Source organism: Protopterus annectens, chromosome 1.part1 (genome assembly GCF_019279795.1).
Source record: "Protopterus annectens isolate FY-2018-M chromosome 1.part1, PAN1.0, whole genome shotgun sequence".
Taxonomy (NCBI): domain Eukaryota; kingdom Metazoa; phylum Chordata; order Ceratodontiformes; family Protopteridae; genus Protopterus; species Protopterus annectens.
In genome coordinates, this window is record NC_056726.1 from 1,104,774,602 (window position 1) to 1,104,796,154 (window position 21,553).

At 42.0% G+C, this 21,553-nt stretch overlaps 1 protein-coding gene across 1 annotated transcript in view; it reads left to right on the forward strand.

The window, feature by feature from the left end:
* Window positions 1-458: 458 nt before the first annotated feature.
* The window catches only part of LOC122809029 (zinc finger protein 260-like), a 128,686-nt gene continuing 107,591 nt past the window's right edge, over window positions 459-21,553 (forward strand). The window contains exon 1 of the mRNA XM_044080234.1: window positions 459-580. Within this exon, the coding sequence (XP_043936169.1) occupies window positions 569-580 (12 nt within the window). The 5' untranslated portion in view covers window positions 459-568. The remainder of the gene's footprint in view (window positions 581-21,553) is intronic.

The window sequence follows — 21,553 nt, forward strand, 5'->3', positions numbered from 1 at the left end:
TGAATCAAGGACATGAGCAAATAGCTGATTTCATGACTTTTAGTTGTGTTATGTTGGTCTCATTTTTATATTCAATAAAAAGATTTAAAACTTTAAAGAAATGTAATGTAACTGTTGTAGAAGAATACCACGTTATTCTGACTATGATGTGCAACAAAAGATTAAAAATATTCAACTATTAAGTCCGTGAACTAAGTCAACTGACTAAAAAAACTCACAGCTCAGCAGTGTATTATACAGACCTGCACTTTGTGCATATAGTAATATCTGGCGTCACATTGCAAATTGAATGTGGCCCACTGCCTTATTAATCATTTAGAAGGCCCCACCTCTTGCTCTGCCTCCATAACTGTTTTTCATTAATATTAAGTGATGCTGCATGTCAAGTGAGGCACTTTTCATTGTCAGACAGGAAATTACATCACAGAATTTATTACCATACTAGGGCTGCAGGAAATTTCTAGGCAAGAGCTTATCTGTAGCTTCTGATAACGGGATGTACAAGCAGGAGTCTGTATCCCACCCTGAATACAGCAATTAAAGCTGCAAATAAAGCAAGATCAGAAATATGAAGTTGGAGGTAAGGAATGCTGAGCACAGACAATGTTGTTACAGGAGAACTGGTCTTCTGTGGGTAAATATTACAATCCGTACTTTATATGATTGGATGACAGAAGTCATTGGTAGTGACTGCAATGGGATCACACAGCATTGTTACAGGGGAGCTGGTGTTCTGTGGATAGTTACTATATAACAAACAAGCAGTTTGTATTACTGAACGCATGCAGTGATGTTACAGGAGAGCTGGTGTACTGTGGGTAGTTACTATGTAACAAACAAGCAGTTTGTATTACTGAGTACATACAGTGATGTTAGAGAGCTGGTGTTCTGTTGGTAGTTACTATGTAACAAAGCAGTTTGTATTACTGAGTACATACAGTGATGTTACAGGGGAGCTGGTGTTCTGTGGATAGTTACTATGTAACAAACAGCAGTTTGTATTACTGAACACATACAGTGATGTTATGGGGAGCTGGTGTTCTGTGGGTAGTTACTATGTAACAAACAAGCAGTTTGTGTTACTGAACACATACAGTGATGTTACAGGGGAGCTGGCGTTCTGTGGATAGTTACTATGTAACAAAGCAGTTTGTATTACTGAACACATACAGTGATGTTACTAGGAATTGCTATTCTGTGTGTAGCTACATTGTAAGGAACAGTTCTGTGAGTAGATATGATGTAATAAACAGCAGATGATTTTACTGAGCAGAGCATCCTGAACTGTTCAATGCTGAAACATAGAAGTGCAGAATTTAAAATATGAGAGCTCTCGGCACTGGTGAGGTATTTGCTGCTTTCATCTTTTAGTGATGGGAAGTAGAAACAGTTACTGTCTTTGTAGATGTGAAATGCTAAGAAGGAAAATGCATATTTTATAATCAGTTAACGTATGTCTGTAAAGAAGTGTTGCATATGTGCCTGCTGTATAAATCTTGGTTTCTTCTTGCTGCTGATATACATTAGTATATAAAACAATAACAAAGCACCTCTGAGATCCAAGAATTCAGTTCCATTAATTGCAGTGATAAAAGTCTGTCACTTCCAGTACAAGTAAACAAATCAAAGAACTCCAAGTGGTGTATTCTTAAAAACAGAAATCAAACCTGTCCTTGAAACAATAGAATCTGTCAAAGTAAGTTGTTCAGTTGTTTTCTTCCAAATAAACTTTTTACTTTATTCAAAAGTAGCTAATTAGTATTAATTTCACAATAAATTATTTATGTATTTTAGAACCAGTGATGATAAAAATATATATTGTAAATTGAATCATTTCACTGCATGAGTAGTGGCTTCTTCATATCTAAAATATATTTGCTTTAAGTACTTCCACTAAAACCACTGCTTACTTTAAAACAACTGTAACATCCCACCTGTTGCATTCTTGGCTCTGTAACTGCGATGACCCGATTAGTACTTTATACTTATTATTACTGTTCTACCTACTTACTCACAGCACATCTTAGCTCTGTAGCTTTTTAACCCTGATTTATTTTTATTCCTCCTACTGCTCTATTACCAAATCCCTCCCTACACTTTTCTTTCCCATTAACGTACTTTTGTCTTACTCTTTTCTGCTTTTACTAAAATCTCTTCTCTCCTATTATGACAGCTTGTATTATTTTATTTTACATTTGTTAACCGGGGGTGTCTGACTGAGCCGAAAAGGCCATTTTTCAGCAGAGGCCCGGGGAGAAAAGCTCCACAAAGAAAAATTACAGACACATTTAGTTATTTAGACATAATCAGTATACACAGAAATTACAAGAGACATGTTTTGACAGTGGCATGCGGCACAAACAGTTACAGTGGAGAGAACAATCAAAAAAGATATTAATTTTAAAAATAAAGGTAAGTAATAGATTTGTGGTGTACAGCTGAACTTTGGAATGTAGGTAGAATACATACATAGTACACAGGTACAGTACATACATTGTAGATTAGCCAGTGTTTGTGAGTAAGATTGAAAAACTATTATAAATTGCTCTAGATTTAGTATGCATATGTTATCTGCTTTCACTAGCCTGGGGAGCAATCATCTTAGCTCCATATTACATCCTTAGATTGGTACCCTAGAAAATGCATGATATTCCTAATAATGTAATATGTCCAGTTGGACTTTCCTTGTCAAGAAATGTAAAATAAATATAAAATAAGTTTATAATATATTCTAAATAACAAATTGCTTTTATTTATCTTCCATGTGGAGGGGAGGGGTGAGGAAGACTATGGGGGTGGACACTAGTGGCTAATCCCCTATGATCATCCCTTGTAAGCTATAGCTGGTGTAATACAGGGTCTGATTCCTCCATAAATCAATTTTTTTATTATTATTATTTGTTAACCGGGAAAGTCTGACTTGGAACAAAGCCAAATTTCAGCGGAGGCCCGGGGAGAAATGCTCCAGATGTATGTCTTTATAATGTGGGAGGAAAGCGGAGCACCTGGATGAAACCCACACAAACACAGGGAGGACATACAGACTCCACACAGAAGGCAACCTAGCCAAGAATTGAACCAGAGAACCTTTTGCTGTGAGGCAACAACACTACCGCTGCACCACTGTGCTAACCAAATTAACCAGATATTGTTTGATGATACCTGGGTATTTGGGGTAAGCTCCTCTATGATACCCTGGACCGCAGGCCATGTATGTGTTAGCAGTGTTAGTAGTGCAACAAGTAACACATTTGCCTTTGGTACAGAAGGCTAGGGGTTCTATTCCCATACCATGTAGATGGATTGCTGACACTGCAGTGCAATATAAGGGGGGTGCAGCACTCCTAAGTGTGTCATCCTTTGGAAGCAATGTTAAATCAAACCCCATCTGCCTGTGTTGATAGTAGGTTTTGTGAGATCTTTTCTGGGGGCAGAGTTGGCATAATGGTTAAGATGCTTACCTCAGAAATACAAGGTTTGATTCTGACCTCTGGTTGTTAGCTAGGCTTGTAACAGTCTGCAGACTGATAGTCTAGCTTTTACCTATGAACCTATTGAATGATTGTAGTACTACCTTTTAATCCTTCAAGAGGAAATCCAAATTACTGAGCAGAAAATGAAGCAACAGAATTAAACTAGTCTGTCAAGTTAGTATTAAATGTGGACATCAGGCTGAGGAGTGGACTGCCCTCATAATGGAGAAAGGAAACATAATCTAGGGCTGTCTGGGCTTTGCAGTGTGCAGCAATAAAACAAGGGCACTGTCTCAAGACCCACACAGAATGCTAGAGCCTTGCATCTGTAAAACTAGCCCAACTAAAGCAGTGTGATGCACTGTCTTCCTTCAAATCAGACTAGACCCATTAAGTGGGTGGGAAATGGCAAGTTGTAATGGTCACAAGACACAGTAGCTTTGATCTTCTTATGATTCTCATAGCAGTTTGTTAAAAGTAAGAGAAACTAACACTATTTAATAAACACCCTGTATTACTGGCAAATGGCTAGTACAGCCCCACTACCCTCCTTCAGGCAGTCTTTCAAAGCTCAGATCTCCTCCCATTGCCTGCCTGTGGGTGTGAAGGACCAATGACCTGGTCGGACCAAATTTGCTCTTCAAACCCACAGATGGGCCACAGTAAGAGAAGGATCTCTTGGAAGATGTCTCTTTTGCCTGGGTTACTTCAGCTGCTGTACTCAAATAAGAAATCCTGCTGGGTTTTGTTTCCTCCCTCGACATTTTTTACTCACAGTGCTTGAATTATATATTCTTTTGATTTGTTTTTCTTATTGGACAATTGTATATATTTTGAGTTTTATTCCTTATAGGTTCATAAGTGGTTACTAGGCTAAGGGCCCTAGACCTTTACAAGTCTAGCCATGTTTATCCCAAGTATCCCCATTTGTTCTTTTGGGTAGTCCACAGGATGAATTTATGAAGAGACCAGGTCTGTGATGAGCACCAGCAACCCATGTCCATGAGGGACATGGGTGCCACCCCAGGGGTGAATTCGTGGTCTCCCATCTAATTATCTCGGCTGCATTTGAATAGGCTCAGCAAGGAGCTCTGTTTTACATAAATAGGAAGTCTATTCCAGAGAAGTGGATGTCTCTAGAAGGAATGTCCGTCTCTCCAGCATTTCCTGTTAATGTCACAAGCGAGGTTGAGATCCCTTGAGTGATTGACTCTTGTGCCATTTGACTTGTGGAAGTACAGCATTTCCATTAGAGCAGGGATGAAGATTGCCCTTTAGGCCACGCACAAGTCACATCTCAGCAGTCTCTTAAGATACAGAATAAAGTAACAGGGATCTCAGCCTTTCCATGTAGGTCATGGTTTAAAGTCTCTGTATTTTATTAAAGAGAAACCTCTGAGGGTCTTCAGCTGCTGCTGCAGGTGTATGGTTAGGTACATGCAAAAGGGTGCATTATACTCTATTAGTGGTCTGATAAGGGTTGAGTACAGTGGCTTTATAACATCTCTTGAACTGGATGCTATGTCCTTGCTTATGAGTTGTGCTACGTAGAAGGATTTCCTTACCACTGTGGAAACATGGTGGTCAAAGGTAAGCTTGCTATCAACCTGTGTCCCCAAGTCTAGAAGTGTTGCACCACTGGGTAGGACCTTGGGATTGGGGGGGGTGTTGTCAATATTATAATTTGTAGGGAATTCTGTTTTGCCAAAGGGAATAATAATGTTTTTTTTTTTTTTTTGCATTTAGTTTTAGACCACGGCTTTGGCACCAATCGTTTGTTTGTGTCTGCCCTTCTTATAATATATTGACATAATTGGGTGGCTTAATGATTGATCCCAGTTTGCAGTCATCAGTGAACTTAGTGAGCCAAAGGTCATCTGCTTTTGTGTGAACTTCTAAAAAATAGATGCCAAACAGTGAGGGGCCCAGCACAGACACCAGTGGTACTCCACTGGTGACGGGTCTACTGGTGGAGGTGGAATCACCAATTTTAACAGAGTGTGTTCTGTTGGTGAGCCAGTTGACTACCTCTCTAGTAACATGAGGGTTAATCCTTATCTGGGAGAGTTTCTCAATGATGCTAGAGTGGGGGATGGTGTTGAAAGCCTTGGCAAGGTTGAGACATCTTACCTTCATCCATGGCTTTGGTGACATTCTCAAAGAAGTCAACCAGGTTTACTAAGCATGATGTACCCTTAAGCACTGTCTTACCTTCATCCATGGCTTTGGTGACATTCTCAAAGAAGTCAACCAGGTTTACTAAGCATGATGTACCCTTAATGAAGCCAAACTGGGTTGGGTCTAGCATTTGGAGGTCACCTATGTCCTTGTTAAGGTCCAAGGTAATCCTTTCCATGGTCTTGGAGGTGAGGCTGGTTAGACTTATGGTTCTGTAGTTCCCAGGGTCAGGTGATGGACCCCTTTACTGTTGCTGTTATCCATTCTGCAAGAACACAGCTAGTTCTCAAAGTATGATTAAAGACAATGCCAAGTGGGTCTACTAGGTCTTGTTTTATATTGTTTAGTAAACATCCCAGAATATTATCTGGTCCCATTGAGGCAATGTTTTTGGCCTTGGTGAGTACTGAGATGACATGTTCTCTAGAGATACTAGGCAGAGGGCTAGTGTCAGGTATGCTTTTTGGTATGGCAGGTGGGGTTGGGGGATGAAGGTTGTGCTGAATTTGTCAGCTAGCAGGCTGGCAATATCTCCTGGTGTAGTATGAGTGATTCCATCTACAACCAGTTTGGCACATAGCTGAACATTTCCTTTTAGACCTCAGATGTAATTAAAGAATGCCTTATGATTATCCTTGGCTAGGGATGCAATTTTAGTTTCATAATTTGCTTTAGAAGACTTTACAAGATTTCTGATTTTCTTGTTTAAGCCTACGAGGGAACTCTTCCTCTGCAGATTAATATCCCTCTTGCTTTTGTTCAACAGTTTATTTTTCTTTTTATATAATCTGTTTATACTTTAAGTCCACCAAGGTGGCTTGTTTTTATGGGAAGACCTGGTTTTCATCTGGTCAGGCACAGCAGAGTTTATGCAGTCACTCAAGTGTCTGTACAGGGATTTGCGTACACTTCTGCATAGTGATCATTGATGTCTGATTGCAGGTGGTATGAAGCTTTCTTATACCATTGCTTAGTAGGCTGTAGTTAGCTTTCATAAAGTTTTTATAATGTTTGTTCCTGTGAGGGTGTCAGTTCCAGTAATTACTTCAAATGAGACTGATTTGTTGTCTGACCTAACCAGGGGGGGGCATCACACAAGGGGAGGTACAGTGACCTCCCCCCATGTTGGTGAGTACTACATCCAGAAAATTACAGCCCCTAGTGGGTGTGCAGAATATTTGTTCCAGAGCATTTGTGCTCATGTATGTCCCCCATTCTATGGAAGGATTGTTGAAATCTCCCATGACTAAGATGGTGGGCTGTATGACGAAGAATTCCAGTCAATCGAAGTAGGTGGTGTACTTACCCTAGTACCTACCTATGAACCTATAGATTCCACACCATGAACTAAGATATCTGCCCAAAGACATTTATAAGCCTAGCTGGAATGTGTTGGCTTTTGCTGCCCCGTTAGATTAGTTCCCTGTGCCTCTGTCCAGCAGAGCCACTGAAGTGATCCCCGGGGTAAACTTCCTGTTTCCCATCCACTCATCAAGATTTCTCGTGAAGAGTGCTAATGAGGAGCTCTGCTTAATGTAGATTGGAATCATTCCAGAGCTTGGGAAATCTCTGGGACAGGAATCTATCTCTCCAGCACGTCCTATTTATTGTTGTGGTGAGGTTTAGATCCCTAGAGCATGTGGCTCGATGAGACATGGTTTTCTTTAGGTGGAGCATGTCCATCAATTCTGGGTTGGACATGGCCTTGTATGTCAGACAGAAATCACCTCTGAGTAGGCGGTATGCAACTGAGTACAGATGGAGTTTCTTCAGTCGAGCTGCATAGGGCATCTGTTTGAGGCCAGTGATCCTCTTGGTGAGGTATTTCTGTGGTCTTACCAGCTGTTGGAAGTGTCTTGTAAGGTACATCCCAAATGGGGCATTATGCTCTATAGTGGGTCTGAAGAGTGATGCATAGAGGGGCACAATGACCTCTTTTGATCTGGATGCAATCCGTTTTGTGATTAGAAAATCCTTCTATATGGCCCACCTAACCACTTTGACAATGTGATTATCAAAGGAGAGATTACTGTCTACTTGGATCCCCAGATCCCTTATTTTGTCTTCCGTATTTAGGGGGCTACCACCTATGTAGTAATTTGTAGGCCCTTTGTTTTTTTCAAAGGGATGACTATGCACTTTTTGGCATTTAGCTTGAGGCCATGGTTTTGACACCAGGTATCTGTCTCAGCGAGACCCTTTTGGAGGATGTCTGTGTCAGCTGGAGAGTCAGTTATAGCTCCTTGTTTGCAGTCATCTGCGAACTTGGTCAGCCATAGTTCTCCTGTGCTTGCCTGTGCCTCTGAGAAGTATATGCCAAACAGGAGGGGTCCCAGGACTGAACCCTGGGGAATGCCACTTGTAACCAGTTTAGAGTCAGACCTTGCTCCCGCAACTCTTACCATGTGAGTTCTGTCCGTGAGCCAGTTGGCAACCCATCTTGTGACATAGGTTATATGGTATGGTACTTTCCCAGTAGTTAATTGGACATGGAGTAGTTTGAGGGAGTCATGCTGTTTACCAGTATTGAGGTGTATATGTTTTTAATGAAGATGGATACACCTCCACCATTGGTTCCTTCAGGATAATTTTGAGGTTTGAACGTGTGGAAGGCATTTTAGCCTTGGACGGCCAGGGTGCTCTCAGCGGCCTTGAACCATGTCTTGATAACTGCACAGATGTCAACATCCTCCAATATGAGGAGTGCTTCCAGGGAGTGCAGTCTCATGTTTAAACTCCTAGCATTAACCAGCATGACTCTGTTTGTCTTGATCAGATTTTATTAAACAGGAAAATTTATTGTTTTGACATTGCCGAAAAAAGGCACTATAGGGGTGGCAAGATCCATTGCCAGTATCCTAAAGCCAAGGGTGGACAGGTATACACCATCTCTAGCAAAGTAGCGAGGTCTGTCTAGCATATCCTGCCAGGCTGACATATACTGGATTCCCCTGAACTGACACCAGAAGCTGAACCAATTTTTGAAGTCAGTCATTTTTTGTTTATACTGTGGCATTATCCTGGGTGAGGGTAGGATAATGCTTAGGGCTAGGGTCATACCTGTCTGGGACACATAATCAGAGAGTTCCACCATGTCTCTCTTCATATAGTGCAGAAAGGTACATCTCAAGTCATTCACTCCAACACTGATTATGACAAAGTCAGCTTGTTGCTGAGTGACTTGAGTGCATGAGTGATTTGTCAGTTCCTGGCTCCTGAGGGGGATATCTGCATGTCTCACTATGGAGTCAGCTACGACCAAGACATTTGATGTGCTTTACCTTATGGGCTTATTTGTTGAGACATGAGTGTGTGTGTGTGTGTGTTGATATGTGTAGTGGTTTCATTTTTCTTAGTGGTGAGTGTGGGTGGTGTGTATTTGGGAGGTCTCTGTTCTTTTATTGAGTACCTCCATGTATGTGCATTTATAGGTTCATAGGTTCATAGCTTCGTACTAGGTTATCTGCTCTAGGGCATTTGTAAGCCTAGCCAGAGTGTGTGTGGCTTTCACCACCCCTTAGGATGAGAATACTATGCCCATTTAGGGTTTAGTTTACTGTGCCTCTGTCTAGTAGTGACACAGAGATGACCCCCGGGGTAAACCTACGATCTCCCATCCACTCGTCAAGATTTCTCTTGAATAGAGTTAGTGAGGGGCTCTGCCCAACATGGACTGGGATTCTGTTCCAGAGTGTAGGGAGCCTCTGGGTTATGAATCTGTCCCTCCAGCACGTCCTATTTATTTCTGTGTTGAGGTTCAAGTCTCTTGCTCTCATGGCTCTGATGGATTTGGATTTTCTGAGGTGAAGCATGTCCATTAATTCTGGATTGGACATGGCCTTGTACGTCAGGCACAGATCACCTCTGAGTAGGCGGTATGTGACTGAATAGAGCTGGAGTTTCTTCAGCCAGGCAGCATATGACATATGTTTGAGACCCTTTATCCTCTTGGTGAGGAACTTTTAGGGTCTTTCCAACCGCTGCAGGTGTCGGGTAAGATACATCCCAAATGGGGCATTGTACTCAATCATTGGCCTGATAAGAGAAGAGTACAGGGGCACAATGACCTCTCTTGATCTAGATGTGAATCCCTTCATGATAAGGTGGGCAATATAGAAGGTCTTCCTAACCACTTTGGCAATGTGAGTGTCAATTGAGAGGTTACTGTCAACATGGGTACCTAGGTCCCTGATTACCTCTTCTGTACTTAATGGATTACCACCTATGTGGTAATTTGTGGGTACCTTGTTTTTCCCAAAGGGTATGACTATACATTTTTTGGCATTCAGCTTAAGGCCATGGCTCTGGCACCAATTATCCATTTCTATGAGGCCTCTCTGAAGGATGCTTGTGTCCACTGGAGTATCAATTATGGCGCCCAGTTTGCAATCATCTGTGAACTTTGTCAGCCACAATCCTCCTATGTTTGCCTGCACCTCGGAAAAATAAATGCTGAACAAGAAGGGTCCCAGGACTGAGCCCTGTGGGACACCACTTGTGACCGGCTTAGAGTCTGACATGGCTCCAGCAACTCTGACCCTGTGGGTTCTGTCCTTGAGCCAGTTTGCAACCCATCTTGTGACATATGGGTTTACATTTAAGCTGGTGAGTTTGTCTATGATGCCCGAGTGGGGTATTGTGTCGAAGGCTTTTGCAAGGTCAAGGTAGGCTGTGTGAACTGCCTTACCCTCATCAATGGCCTTAGTGACTGTTTCAAAAAAGTTGACCAAGTTCAAAAGGCAGGATCTGCCCTTGACAAAGCCAAATTGGGTAGGATCCAATGTCTGTAGGTCCCCAATGTCTTTGTTTATGAGTTCCATAATGATCCTCTCCATAGCTTTGCAGACCAGGCTCGTCAAGCTTATGGGGCGGTAATTTCCAGGGTCCGAAGAAGCACCGCCTTTGTGGAGTGGGACCACTGTTGCCGTATGCCACTCTTTGGATACGTATCTTGTAGTAAGGCTAAGATTAAACAGCAGCCTTATGTGTGGGTTTAGTTCCTCTTGGAGTTCATGTAGCACACAGCCCGGGACACCGTCCGGTCCCATTGATGCTATGTTTTTAGCTTTAGAGAGGGCGGCTCTCACCTGGGCATCTGAGATGTTAGGGAGGCTACACTCGGTTGGGATAGATATTTCTCCTTTTGGGGGGGAGGGGGAGGAGAAATTTGCACTGAACCTGTCTGCCAGAATGTTGGCAATGTCTGTGGGTTCAGTGTATTTTGTGTCATTTTGGACTAACTCTGAGCATATCTGTGAGTTTCCACCCAGGTTTCTAACATAGCTAAAGAAGGCCTTGTGATTGTCTTTTGTGATTTTTCTCTCAAAGTTGGCCTTGGATGATTTTATGAGTGATCGTAGTTTTTTGCTAGTACTGATCAAAGATGCCTTCCCTTTTAGGGATTTTCCTCTGTCATGTAGTAGCTTCCTCCTCCTGTTGTAAAGTTTGTTTATGGCTGAGGTCCACCAGACCGGGCGCCTGCCTTTGGGGGAATGGGTATTGGTTTTATTTGGGATTGCATGATCCATGCATTCTTGAAGGTGCCCGTAGAAGGCATTTGTAAAGGATTCAGCAGTATGGGTTGTGGTTTCCACTGGCCCAGGGGCCTTGAAGGATACCACTTCAGTCTTAAGAAGCGTGAAGTTGGCTTTTGAGAAGTTCTTCACTGTGGTCTTTTGTGCAGGGGGTGGGGGCGGGATGTGGATTTCCAGTGAGATTAATTTATGGCCTGATCTCACCAATGAGAGATATACTTCCGGTGTGGAGCATTTTGTCCCCATGTTTGTGATGATCAGGTCTAGTATATCATCTCCTCTCGTGGGAATGGAGACTAGTTGTTCCATCGCATTTGAGTTTATGAATTCTAGGAACTTTTGGGCTAGGGTGTTGGGGCTTGAGTAGTGTTCCCAGTCTATGTTTGGGTAGTTGAAGTCTCCCAATATGATGGTATTTGGAGAGACATTCATACTCTCCAGTGTCTTCAGGAAGGCTGTGTGGGGTTCCTGAGTTTGAGAGGGTGGTCTGTAGCATGCTACAAACTGTAGGGCAGTTTTGCCTATAGTTAGTTGCACCTGGATGGTCTCCGATGCTTTGTGCGTTGCCACTAACCTGGAGTTGTGGGTATCTTTGATGAATATGGATACTCCCCCTCCTTTTGTGGTTTGGTCCAAGTTTTGGGGCCAGAAAGCATGATATGAGGTAAAACCTGATAGTGCTGGGGTGCTCCCAGGAGCCTTGAACCAGGTTTCAGTCACTGCACAGACATCGATGTTCTCCATACTGAGGAGGGCTTCGAGAGCGTGCATCTTGAGGTTTAGACTTCTGGCATTGAGCAGCATTACCCTTAGTTTTTTTCCACTTGTGTTTTCTAGGGAGGTAGGTTTGTCATTTCAGCCTTGCCTAAAAAAGGCACTATGGGGGTGGCAAGAGCCTTGGCCAATATCCGGAAGCCCAGGGGTGACAGGTGCAAGCCATCCCTTGCGAAGCAGCGTGGTTTGTCAAGCATGTCATCCCAAGCAGACAGACATTGGATCCCCTTAGAATGACACCAGTAATTAAGCCAATTGTTAAAACTGATCATTTTATCTTTGTACTGTGGCATCATTCTTGGTGAGGGTAAGATGCTGCTCAGGGTCAGGGTCATACCAGCCTGGGCTACATAATCAGAGAGCTCCTCTATGTCTCTTTTCATGTAGTCCAAGGAGGTACGTCTCAGGTCGTTCACACCGGCATGGACAATGACTGAGTCATATTTGTACTTGCTGTGGAGTGACCTGAGTGCTTGTGTTATGTGGCGGATTCTAGCGCCCGACAGGCAACTTACTGTGACCTTTTGTGACGTCAGTGTGTCTGACTATGGAGTCACCTATTACAAGTGTGTCTGGCATGTTGTTTGGCCTTAAGGGCTGTGACTGTTTAGAACACTGACTTTGTGAACTATGTGTTTCATGTGCTATGCCTTGAGGTGGCAGTTGCTTGGGTGTCTGCTTTGGAGGCCTCTGTTGCTTTGGTAGATTTTTAATCAGTGCCTCAGAGTATGTTTTTGTGTGTTTATGTGTTTGGTTTGCAGTTGTGATAGTTCTATGTGAGACTGGGTTTGTGGTGTGCGTGGTTACCTTCTCCTCCTGACTGGTCTTGCCAGTACTGAGTTGAGAGAGCTCAGCCTCCAGTTTGGCTATATAGTCGCATCGTGTTGCGACCTTATTTTCTGTGAGAGGGGAGGTCTTCATGACAGGTGAAGCATGTGTGCTGTTTTTAGTTTGTTTCTATGTGACAGAATTGACTCAGGTTCCACAGCATATTTGCATCTCTCACATAGGGGATTAGTTTGCTTTAGGAGTAAATGGTTGTCAGTATACATGAAGCAGTTGCTACATTGCCTGAAGATGCCCATATTAGTCAAGCTGACAGGAGAAATGATGGGAAACTGCCTGTCCATTGTGGTAGGATTTTTCTGAATGTGGTATATGGGAAGGAAGTGGGCTAGCTGTAGTTAGTCGCAAATGGCAAAAATAAAGCATTAATTCAATTAAATACAGTTAGCAAAGTGCAGTGCTGGTTTAAAATATATTTTTTTCAGGTTTTTTTTTTTTCAGTGTCTGCCTTGGATTTCAGTGCATATGCACTGCAGACCTCTGACTAAAATTGCCAAACATTGAGCAGCTCTGGTAAACTGAGCACAAACCTGTGCAAATGTGAGACTTGTATACAGGCAAAGTTAAACAGTTTTAACACAACTACCAATTGGAAAGCCCCAAACTGAGACTTTCTGCAGAAATCCCCAACTCAGATGGGTCCTGAGCTACACATGTCTGCCACAAGGGTGCAGGGAGGCCCTCAATGTAAAATGGCTATCATGGCTGGTTTAAGAGCACAGTGATATGAAACAGTCTAGATTCAACAAGTCTGACTCTAGCCCATGCTATATAACGTAATGAAAACACAATTTCAAAGTGCAGAGTAAAAAGCAGTCACAAACAGCAAAAACAAATCAGTAATTCAATTAAATACAGTTAACAAAGTGCAGTGTTGGCTTAAAATATACTTATTTATCAGGGTTTTTTTTCAGTGGATGCCTTGGATTTCAGTGCAGGAGAGGACAGATTTGTCCACATCTTTGGAATAGGCTGCCGATTCACATGAAGCAGAGCAGCTCTTTGACACTTTTCAAAAGGAACCTGGATGAGTGGATGGGGCACTATAAATTCTTACCATGGATAGCACCCACAACCCTCCTGGGTATTGACTAGAGTATCTATGGTATTACATTGGGATGAAACAGCTAGGCTTATAATGACTGGGTCGATAACCTAGTAACCTGCTGTGGTCCTAGGATACTATGATCCAGACCTTTGGCTGCAGTTGCCAAACATTGAGCAGCTCTGGTAAACTAAACACAAATCTGTGCAAATGTAAGGCTTATATACAGGCAAATTTAAACAGTTTTAACACAATTACAAATGGGAAAGTCCTAAACTGAGCTTTTATGCAGCAATCCCCAACTCAGATGGGTCCTGAGCTGCATCCTTCTGCTACAAGGGTGCAAGGAGGCCCTCTTAATGTAAGACGGCTAATTTAAGAGCACAGTGATATCAAGCAATCCCCAACTCAGATGGGTCCTGAGCTGCATCCTTCTGCTACAAGGGTGCAAGGAGGCCCTCTTAATGTAAGATGGCTAGTTTAAGAGCACAGTGATACCAAACAGTCTAGATTCAGCAAGTCTGAATCCAACCTATGCTATGTAAGACAAGGAAACACAATTTCTAGATGGGAAGGAGTAGGGGAGAGTCACTTAAAGGCCAAAGTGAGAGTGTTTAGTAGTATACTATTAGATGACCTGCAGTGGTACCACCCTCTGTACAAACTAGCAGCTCTTTGAGCAGCTGTGAACATTGGGAGACTATGGACAGTGTTTCCTATAAAGGATTTTAAACTGGAGAGGTTGGCTTATATGCAAGCATGGGCAAAAGAACTGTTTTAATGTAAAACAAATTGGCTTTGAGCTCAAGTGCAGTAACAAATGCTTTAGAACAGAAGTAAAAATTCCTCAATAGCAGGAATCCTTGGAAATAAGTTCACTAACCCTGAGAAATGTTCACAAAACACAAAAACTTGGTAAAACTTAGAAATATTTTGGCAGACTCAGGAGAACTTTGGCAAACTCAAAACAGGTTTTGCAGTAACAGAGGAGGATAGGAAATATTACACTACTGTTAAGAGCAGTACACTAACAAACAGATGCAGTTTCTTTAAGAAGTGTAGGCTGAAAAAGCAGTGATAAATTTGATCAAATATATAAATGCAGCACAGAAGTATTAAATATCACTGAAACAGTTAGAGCAAGTGCAAAAATATACTTGTATCAGCTTTGTACATCCAGATGGTTTTAGAAGTAATCAAAGTCTTGCAGTCACAGGTGTCCAAGCCAGGCATAAGGAAGCTCTGAATAAATGTACAGTGTAAAAGTTATAATGTTTATTTTAAGCTAATTCTGAGTCTATATTTTTGTAACTCCATTGATGTGTTTAATGACCATTGTTAAATGTTTGAGGGTTTCTGTTTGAAAACCATTTTAGTGCATTTCCTCACATTGCCCCCTGCTGTCAGAACACTTAGTAATCTGCATTGACTAAATGCTTATTTTGAATGATTTGACAGGAAAACTTGCTGTTTTTGCAGCTTTTTTTTGGGGGGGGTATGATTATTTGTGATAATTAAGTAGATATGCAGCATTTTAAATCATTTTTTGTTTAAATCACAATATTGGCACCATTTTGTTTGTGAAACCTTTTTGACAGAGCTTGTTCTTAAGTTTATACTTAATTCCTTTTCTAATACTATTTTAAGCTGTTTTTATTCATGCAGGGCTGAAACTAACCTTTATTTATTATGTGTATTTATTTTATTTAGCTATCCTTTGTGGACCTAGTTAGTCCCACTAGGCTAACAGACTCTTTTCAGACGAGACCTGAGGTTGTATTTATATCACTTGAAGAAATTTAGCCAAGGCATTGGGGAATTTCCCCTGCTTTTTTTGATAGGTGCCATGGGATGCATACATCCACCTGGGCTGCCACCAATTCAAGCAGATGGGGCCTTGGTTTAATGTCTCATCTGAAGGTCTTTCTGACATGAGTTTTGTGCTTTGTGCTGGACCACTGAAATTGCTTCCTTTTTGTCCCTCAGTGCAGTATTTTGTCCCTCAGTGCAGTATTCAGTGTAGCACTTCAGATTGTTATTTAGAGGGAGAATAATGAGATTTGACCGGTGGTGGTGCTGCAGTAGCGTTGTCGCCTCATAGCAAGACGTTGTCCTGTTCGTTTCTCAGCTAGATCGTCTTGTGTGTGGAGGCATACGTGAATGGGGCATGCCTTCGTTGAAGGTTGTGCATCAGGGCTGGTAACCTAGTATGTAAAAACTCCACTACCAATTATTAGCGGACCGGAGTTCTGCTGTGGCGACCTCTAACCGGGAAAAGCCGAAAGACACAAACAATAATGAGATTTGACCATTTTATATGAGGCTGACTGTGCTACCAGTAGTTATTGATCTGTGCTACCAGTAGTTATGGATCTGTGCTACCAGTAGTTATGGATCTGTGCTACCAGTAGTTATGGATCTGTGCTACCAGTAGTTATCGATCTGTGCTACCAGTAATTATTCATCATGCTAGTTGTTAGCACCTGACTTGATGGACCCAGATACAGTGCCCCACCATCTACCCCTTGTGTACCTAAAAAAACAAAAAAAATTAAAAACAAATAAAAATATGCTTCAGCCTATGGCTTGTCACTTCACACTTGCCTTAGCCGGGCTTTAGGACCACTTGCCTACTGTTATCCCCAAGTCCCCTAGTATGGTATTAGTAAAGCAAGTGGGTGACAACAGGGTCAGAAACATCCACCAGGGCTGTACTATTACCTGATTCAGGTATGGGAGAACCAGAATCATTTTATATATAGGAGATGTCAGGGTACATAGGTTCATAGACGGTTACTAGGCTAGCCTTATTTATCCTGAGTTGCTCCAGTTGTCAGTGGTTAGGTGAGTGAAGCTTGAAAAAGTAAGGGTATATGATAGTAAATACCAAATTCCTCTGTTCAGGAGGGACATGGGTGCCACTCGAGGAAAGAATTTGAGGTTCCCATCTATTGGTGTAGGTTGCATTTGAAGAGGGTCAGGGGTGGGCTCTGTTTCACATCAATTGGAAGCTTGTTCCACAGAAGTGGTAGTGTCTGGGAGATGTATCTGTCTGTCCAGCATGACTTGTTCATGTCAGATGCTAGATTAAGATCCCTGGAGTGAGGGACCCTCATGCAGTTTGATTTACAAATGTGTGGGATTTCTATAAGGGCAGGGTCAGAGAATGCCCTGTAAGTCAGGAACAGGTCACCCCTTAGCAACCTGTAGGAGACATTGACAGGGCTTTCAGTCTTTCTACGTAAGACCTGTTTTTTTTAACCTGTAATTTTTTTGGTAAGAAACCTCTGTGGTCTCTCCAATTGTTGCAGGTGTCTGGTGAGTTACAGGCAAAAGGGAGCACTGTACTCAATTATTGGTCTTATTAAGGCCGAGTATAATAGAATTATAACATCCTTAGATCTAGATGTGATGTCTTTACTTATAAAATCTGCCACTTAAAAAAGGATTTCCTTACTACTGCGGATACATGGTGGTGAAAGTTCAGATCACTATCAATCTGCATACCCAGATCACATACCACTGGGTCTCCTCTTAGAGGGCGTTATCTATAATGTAATTAGCCAGAATGTCTGCTTTCCCAAAGTGAATAATGCATTTTTTTTTTGCATTTAGCTTTAATCTGTGGCTTTGGCACCGACCATTTATCTGCAGTATGTTAACATGTTTGGAGACTCAGTGATTGCTCACTATTTGCAAACATCAGTGAACTTGGTCAGCCAGAGGCTGTCCAAGGTTGCTGGACTTCTGAGAAATAAGTTCTGAACAGTAAGGGGCTCAGCACAGAACCCTGTGGTATGACACTGGTAACTGATCTTTTGCTAGAGGTGAAGTCACCCACTTTGAGAGTATGTGTCTGTCAGTGAGCCATTTGGCTACCCATCTGGTAATGTAGGGGTTAATTCCCAATTTGGAGATTTTCTGTATAATATCTGAGTGGGGAATTGTTTCAAATGCCTTGGCTAGTTCAAGATAGGTGGCATGCACTGTTTTTCCCTCATCCAGTGCCTTGGTCAATTTCTCAAAAATTCAGCCATGTTTAACAGTCGTGATCTACCTTTAACAAATCTAAACTGGGTTGGGTCCTGAGTTTGGAGATTGCCTATGTCCTTGTTACTAAAGGTCCATAATGATTCTTTCCATGCCCTTGCAGATGAGGCTCGTCAAGCTTATGGACCTATAATTCCCAGGCTCGTCAAGCTTATGGACCTATAATTCCCAGGGTCGATTGAGTGTCCCCCTTTGTGCTGAGGTATTCTTGTTGCTGTCCAGCATTCTGCAGGAACATAGCCAGTTTACAGGCTGCAGTTAAACACGAATCATGGCGGATCTGCTAGGTCATGGTTTAAGTTGCTTAAAAGGCAACCTGGGATGTTGTCTGGTCCCACTGATGCTGTGTTTTTGGCCATGGAGAGCACCAAGGTGACCTGTTCTCTTGAGATAATAGCTGAAGAATGGTAGCAGGTTTACTTTGAGGGATGACCTGGAGTGGACAGGAGGGGTGAAGTTTGCTCCAAACATGTTAACTAGCAGGTTGGCTCTTACATCTGGTTGAGTATGAGTGGCGGCATCCACAACCAGTTCAGCACATAGCTGGGTATTCCCTTTTAAATTTCAGGTGTAGTTTAAAGAATGCCTTGTGATTGTCCTTAGCTAGCTTTGGAGAACTTAACAAGATTTCCACTTTGTATGTTTAAGCCAGAGAGGGATTTCTTCCTGTTAAGCCAGTTCCCTCTTGTACCTGGACATTAGTTTCTTTCTCTTGTTGTATAGCCTGTTTCTACTAGGGGTCCACCTAGATGGCTTTTTTTTTCAGCAAGACCTTGTTTTAATCCAGTCAGGTATAGCTGATTCTATACAACTGCTTAAGTGGTTATACAGGACATTGGTGTACACCTCTACATAGAAGTCCATGTTATCTGCATTCAAGGAGGCTTTGAAACTTCATATACCATCACTTAGTATGAAGTCATTTGTCTTTCAAAAAATCTTAAGCATTTTTGAGTTTGATGGGGTATCTAGTCTTATAAATACATCAACAGAGACTGATTTATGGTCCAATCTTATCAGGCAGGACAACATGGGTGGGGGGTGCAATGCTGTCCCATGTTAGTGAGTACTACATCCACAACATTTGAACCTCCTATGGGTATGCTGACTAGCTGTATCAGAACATTTTCATTGAGAAAGTCCAAGAACCTCTGAGCCAGCATGTTTATGGTCTTGTATGTTTCCCAGAAAATGGTAGGATAATTAAAAATCACCCATAAGTAAGGTGTTGGGCTGTATGGCAACTGACGCCAGTAGGTCTAGGTATGTGGTATGCTTTTCCTGTCTCATGGTGGGGTTCCTGTAGCTAGCTATTATGTGGTAGAGGGTTTTGCTAGCTATTATGTGGTAGAGGGCTTTGCCTATAGTTAATTGAACATGGAGTAGCTCAAGAGGGTCATACTGTTTGATCACTCTAGAGGTGTACTTATCCTTAATGAAGATGCATACACCTCCTCCTTTGGTTCTTTCATGCTTAGTTTGTGGTCTGAACATATGGAAGGCATTGTAGCCCTGCACTGCTGAGGTGCTTTCTGCTCACTTGAACCATGTCTCTAAGACTGCACAGATGTCAGCATCTTCCAAAGTAAGTAGTGCTTCTGGGGAGGGCAGCTTCTTGTTTACACTCCTAGCATTAAGCAGCAGGACCTTGAGTTTATCTAGAGAGGATTTGTTATGTAACTCCTAGCATTAAGCAGCAGGACTTTGAGTTTATCTAGAGAGGATTTTGTTATGTTGTGGTTGGTTATTTTGACATGCCTAAAAAAGGCACAATAGGAGTGGCTAATGCCTTTGCCAGTATCTGAAAGCAAAGAGGAGACAGGTGCAGACCATCTCAGGCAAAGCAGAGCAGCCTGTTGGCCATGTCTTTCCAGGCTGACAGATAATGGATCCCCTGACACCAGAAGCTAAGCCAGTTGTTAGTTATTTTTGTTTGTATTGTGGCATCATCCTTGGAGAAGGTAGAATGCTGCTTAAGGCTAGGCTTATACCTGCCTGTTATACATAATCTGAGAGAACTCAGACAGGTCTCTCTTCACACAGTCCAGTGATTTACATCTCAAGTCATTCAACCTCACATGGAGTCTCTCTTAGAGTCATACCATTACTTGTGGATGAGTGACTTAAGTGCTCAAGTGACTTGATGGATCCTGGCACCTGACAGGCAGCTAATTGTAACCCACTCCTTATTAAGCCTGGTGATGGGAACATCCATGTGTCTCACAATGGAGTCACCTATGAACAGTGCATTAGGTTTTGTGGTGTTATGCCTAATGGGATTATTTGTTGAAACACGTGTGTGTGAGTGTGTGTGTGTGTGTGTGTGTGTGTGTGTGTGTGTGTGTGTGTTATGTGTTGTGGTTGTTTCTTTTCCATTGTTATGTGTGTAAGTGTCTTCCTTTAGGGAAGCCCTTTTGGTAAGTTACTAGTGAGTACTTCTGCATATGTGGGTTTATATATTATGTCCTTGTTTAGTGTTGGAAGTGCGTGTGTGCTGACAAGTTTTGTTATTTGATTTGTCCTCATGTTAGAGTATTTCCTCCAATTTCATAGTGTGACTACATCTCTCAATTAAAGTATTTGTTTATTTCAGCAGTAAATGTTTGTCAGTATACATGAGACAATTGCTACACAGAATGCCCATGCCTGTCAGGCTGGACAGAGAGATGGATGGGAAACTGCTTGCCTATAATAGCAGGCTCTAGCTGTATGCTTTATTAGGAAAGAGAATGGGTTAATTTGACAGGAATGTGCTGGTAGCACTGAGACTACAAAACGGACCTGTACTTTGTGTAGGCTAAGGCTGATCAATAAGGCAAAGCTGCTCAGTGCATAACTGAGTTGTTCCTACAGCAGCAGAAAAGCTTGGAAGGGTTTCACTGACAGCTGTTTATGGAAAAACTGAGCTTCTATACTTTTGTGTCTGTAGAGGGCACGGATAACCACCTCCGAGCAAAGAGCACCTCTGCACAAATGCAAGCCTTAAATACTAGTAAAAAGAAACATGTTTTAAGCTAACTACCAATCAAGAAAGCACGCAATAAGCTTTCCACCAGCAATTATCAGCTCAGACAGCTTAGATAGTACATTTCTGTTACAAGGGTGCAGAAAAACACCTTCTTAATGTGGAATAGCTGGTGTGAAGTCCAAGTGGAACAAGACCACACAAACTACCTACAACAGCCATATACTTAACAGATGCAATGTAATACAGTGTAATTAATTACCTACTTAAAGTGGCAGCAGACAATACAGGTTTTTTTTAAACTGCTGAAGGACAGTTGTAAAAGAAGTGCAGAAATACTTAGACCAGGTAAACGCCTACTGCCACTAGATGAGTAATCGCAGTCCTCCCAATGTAAAAGCACAGTAAAGAAGTGTCTGGAGTAAAATGCTACCACAAACAAAAATAAAGACATGGATACAGCAGTATACTTTTTGATTATTTAAAAGTACTTTGCTTTGAATAAGTGAGCTAAGAGCCACTCAGTTATACAGAATTTATAAAGGCACTAAAACAAGTTGATTAATAAGCCCTCCAGCCAATAAAACTACGTGCAGAAATCTCAAGTGTTTCTCCAACCTAAACCGACCAGGCTATCTCATAGTGCACTAGATGGAAAATCTACCAACCTCTTGATGTAAAAACAAGT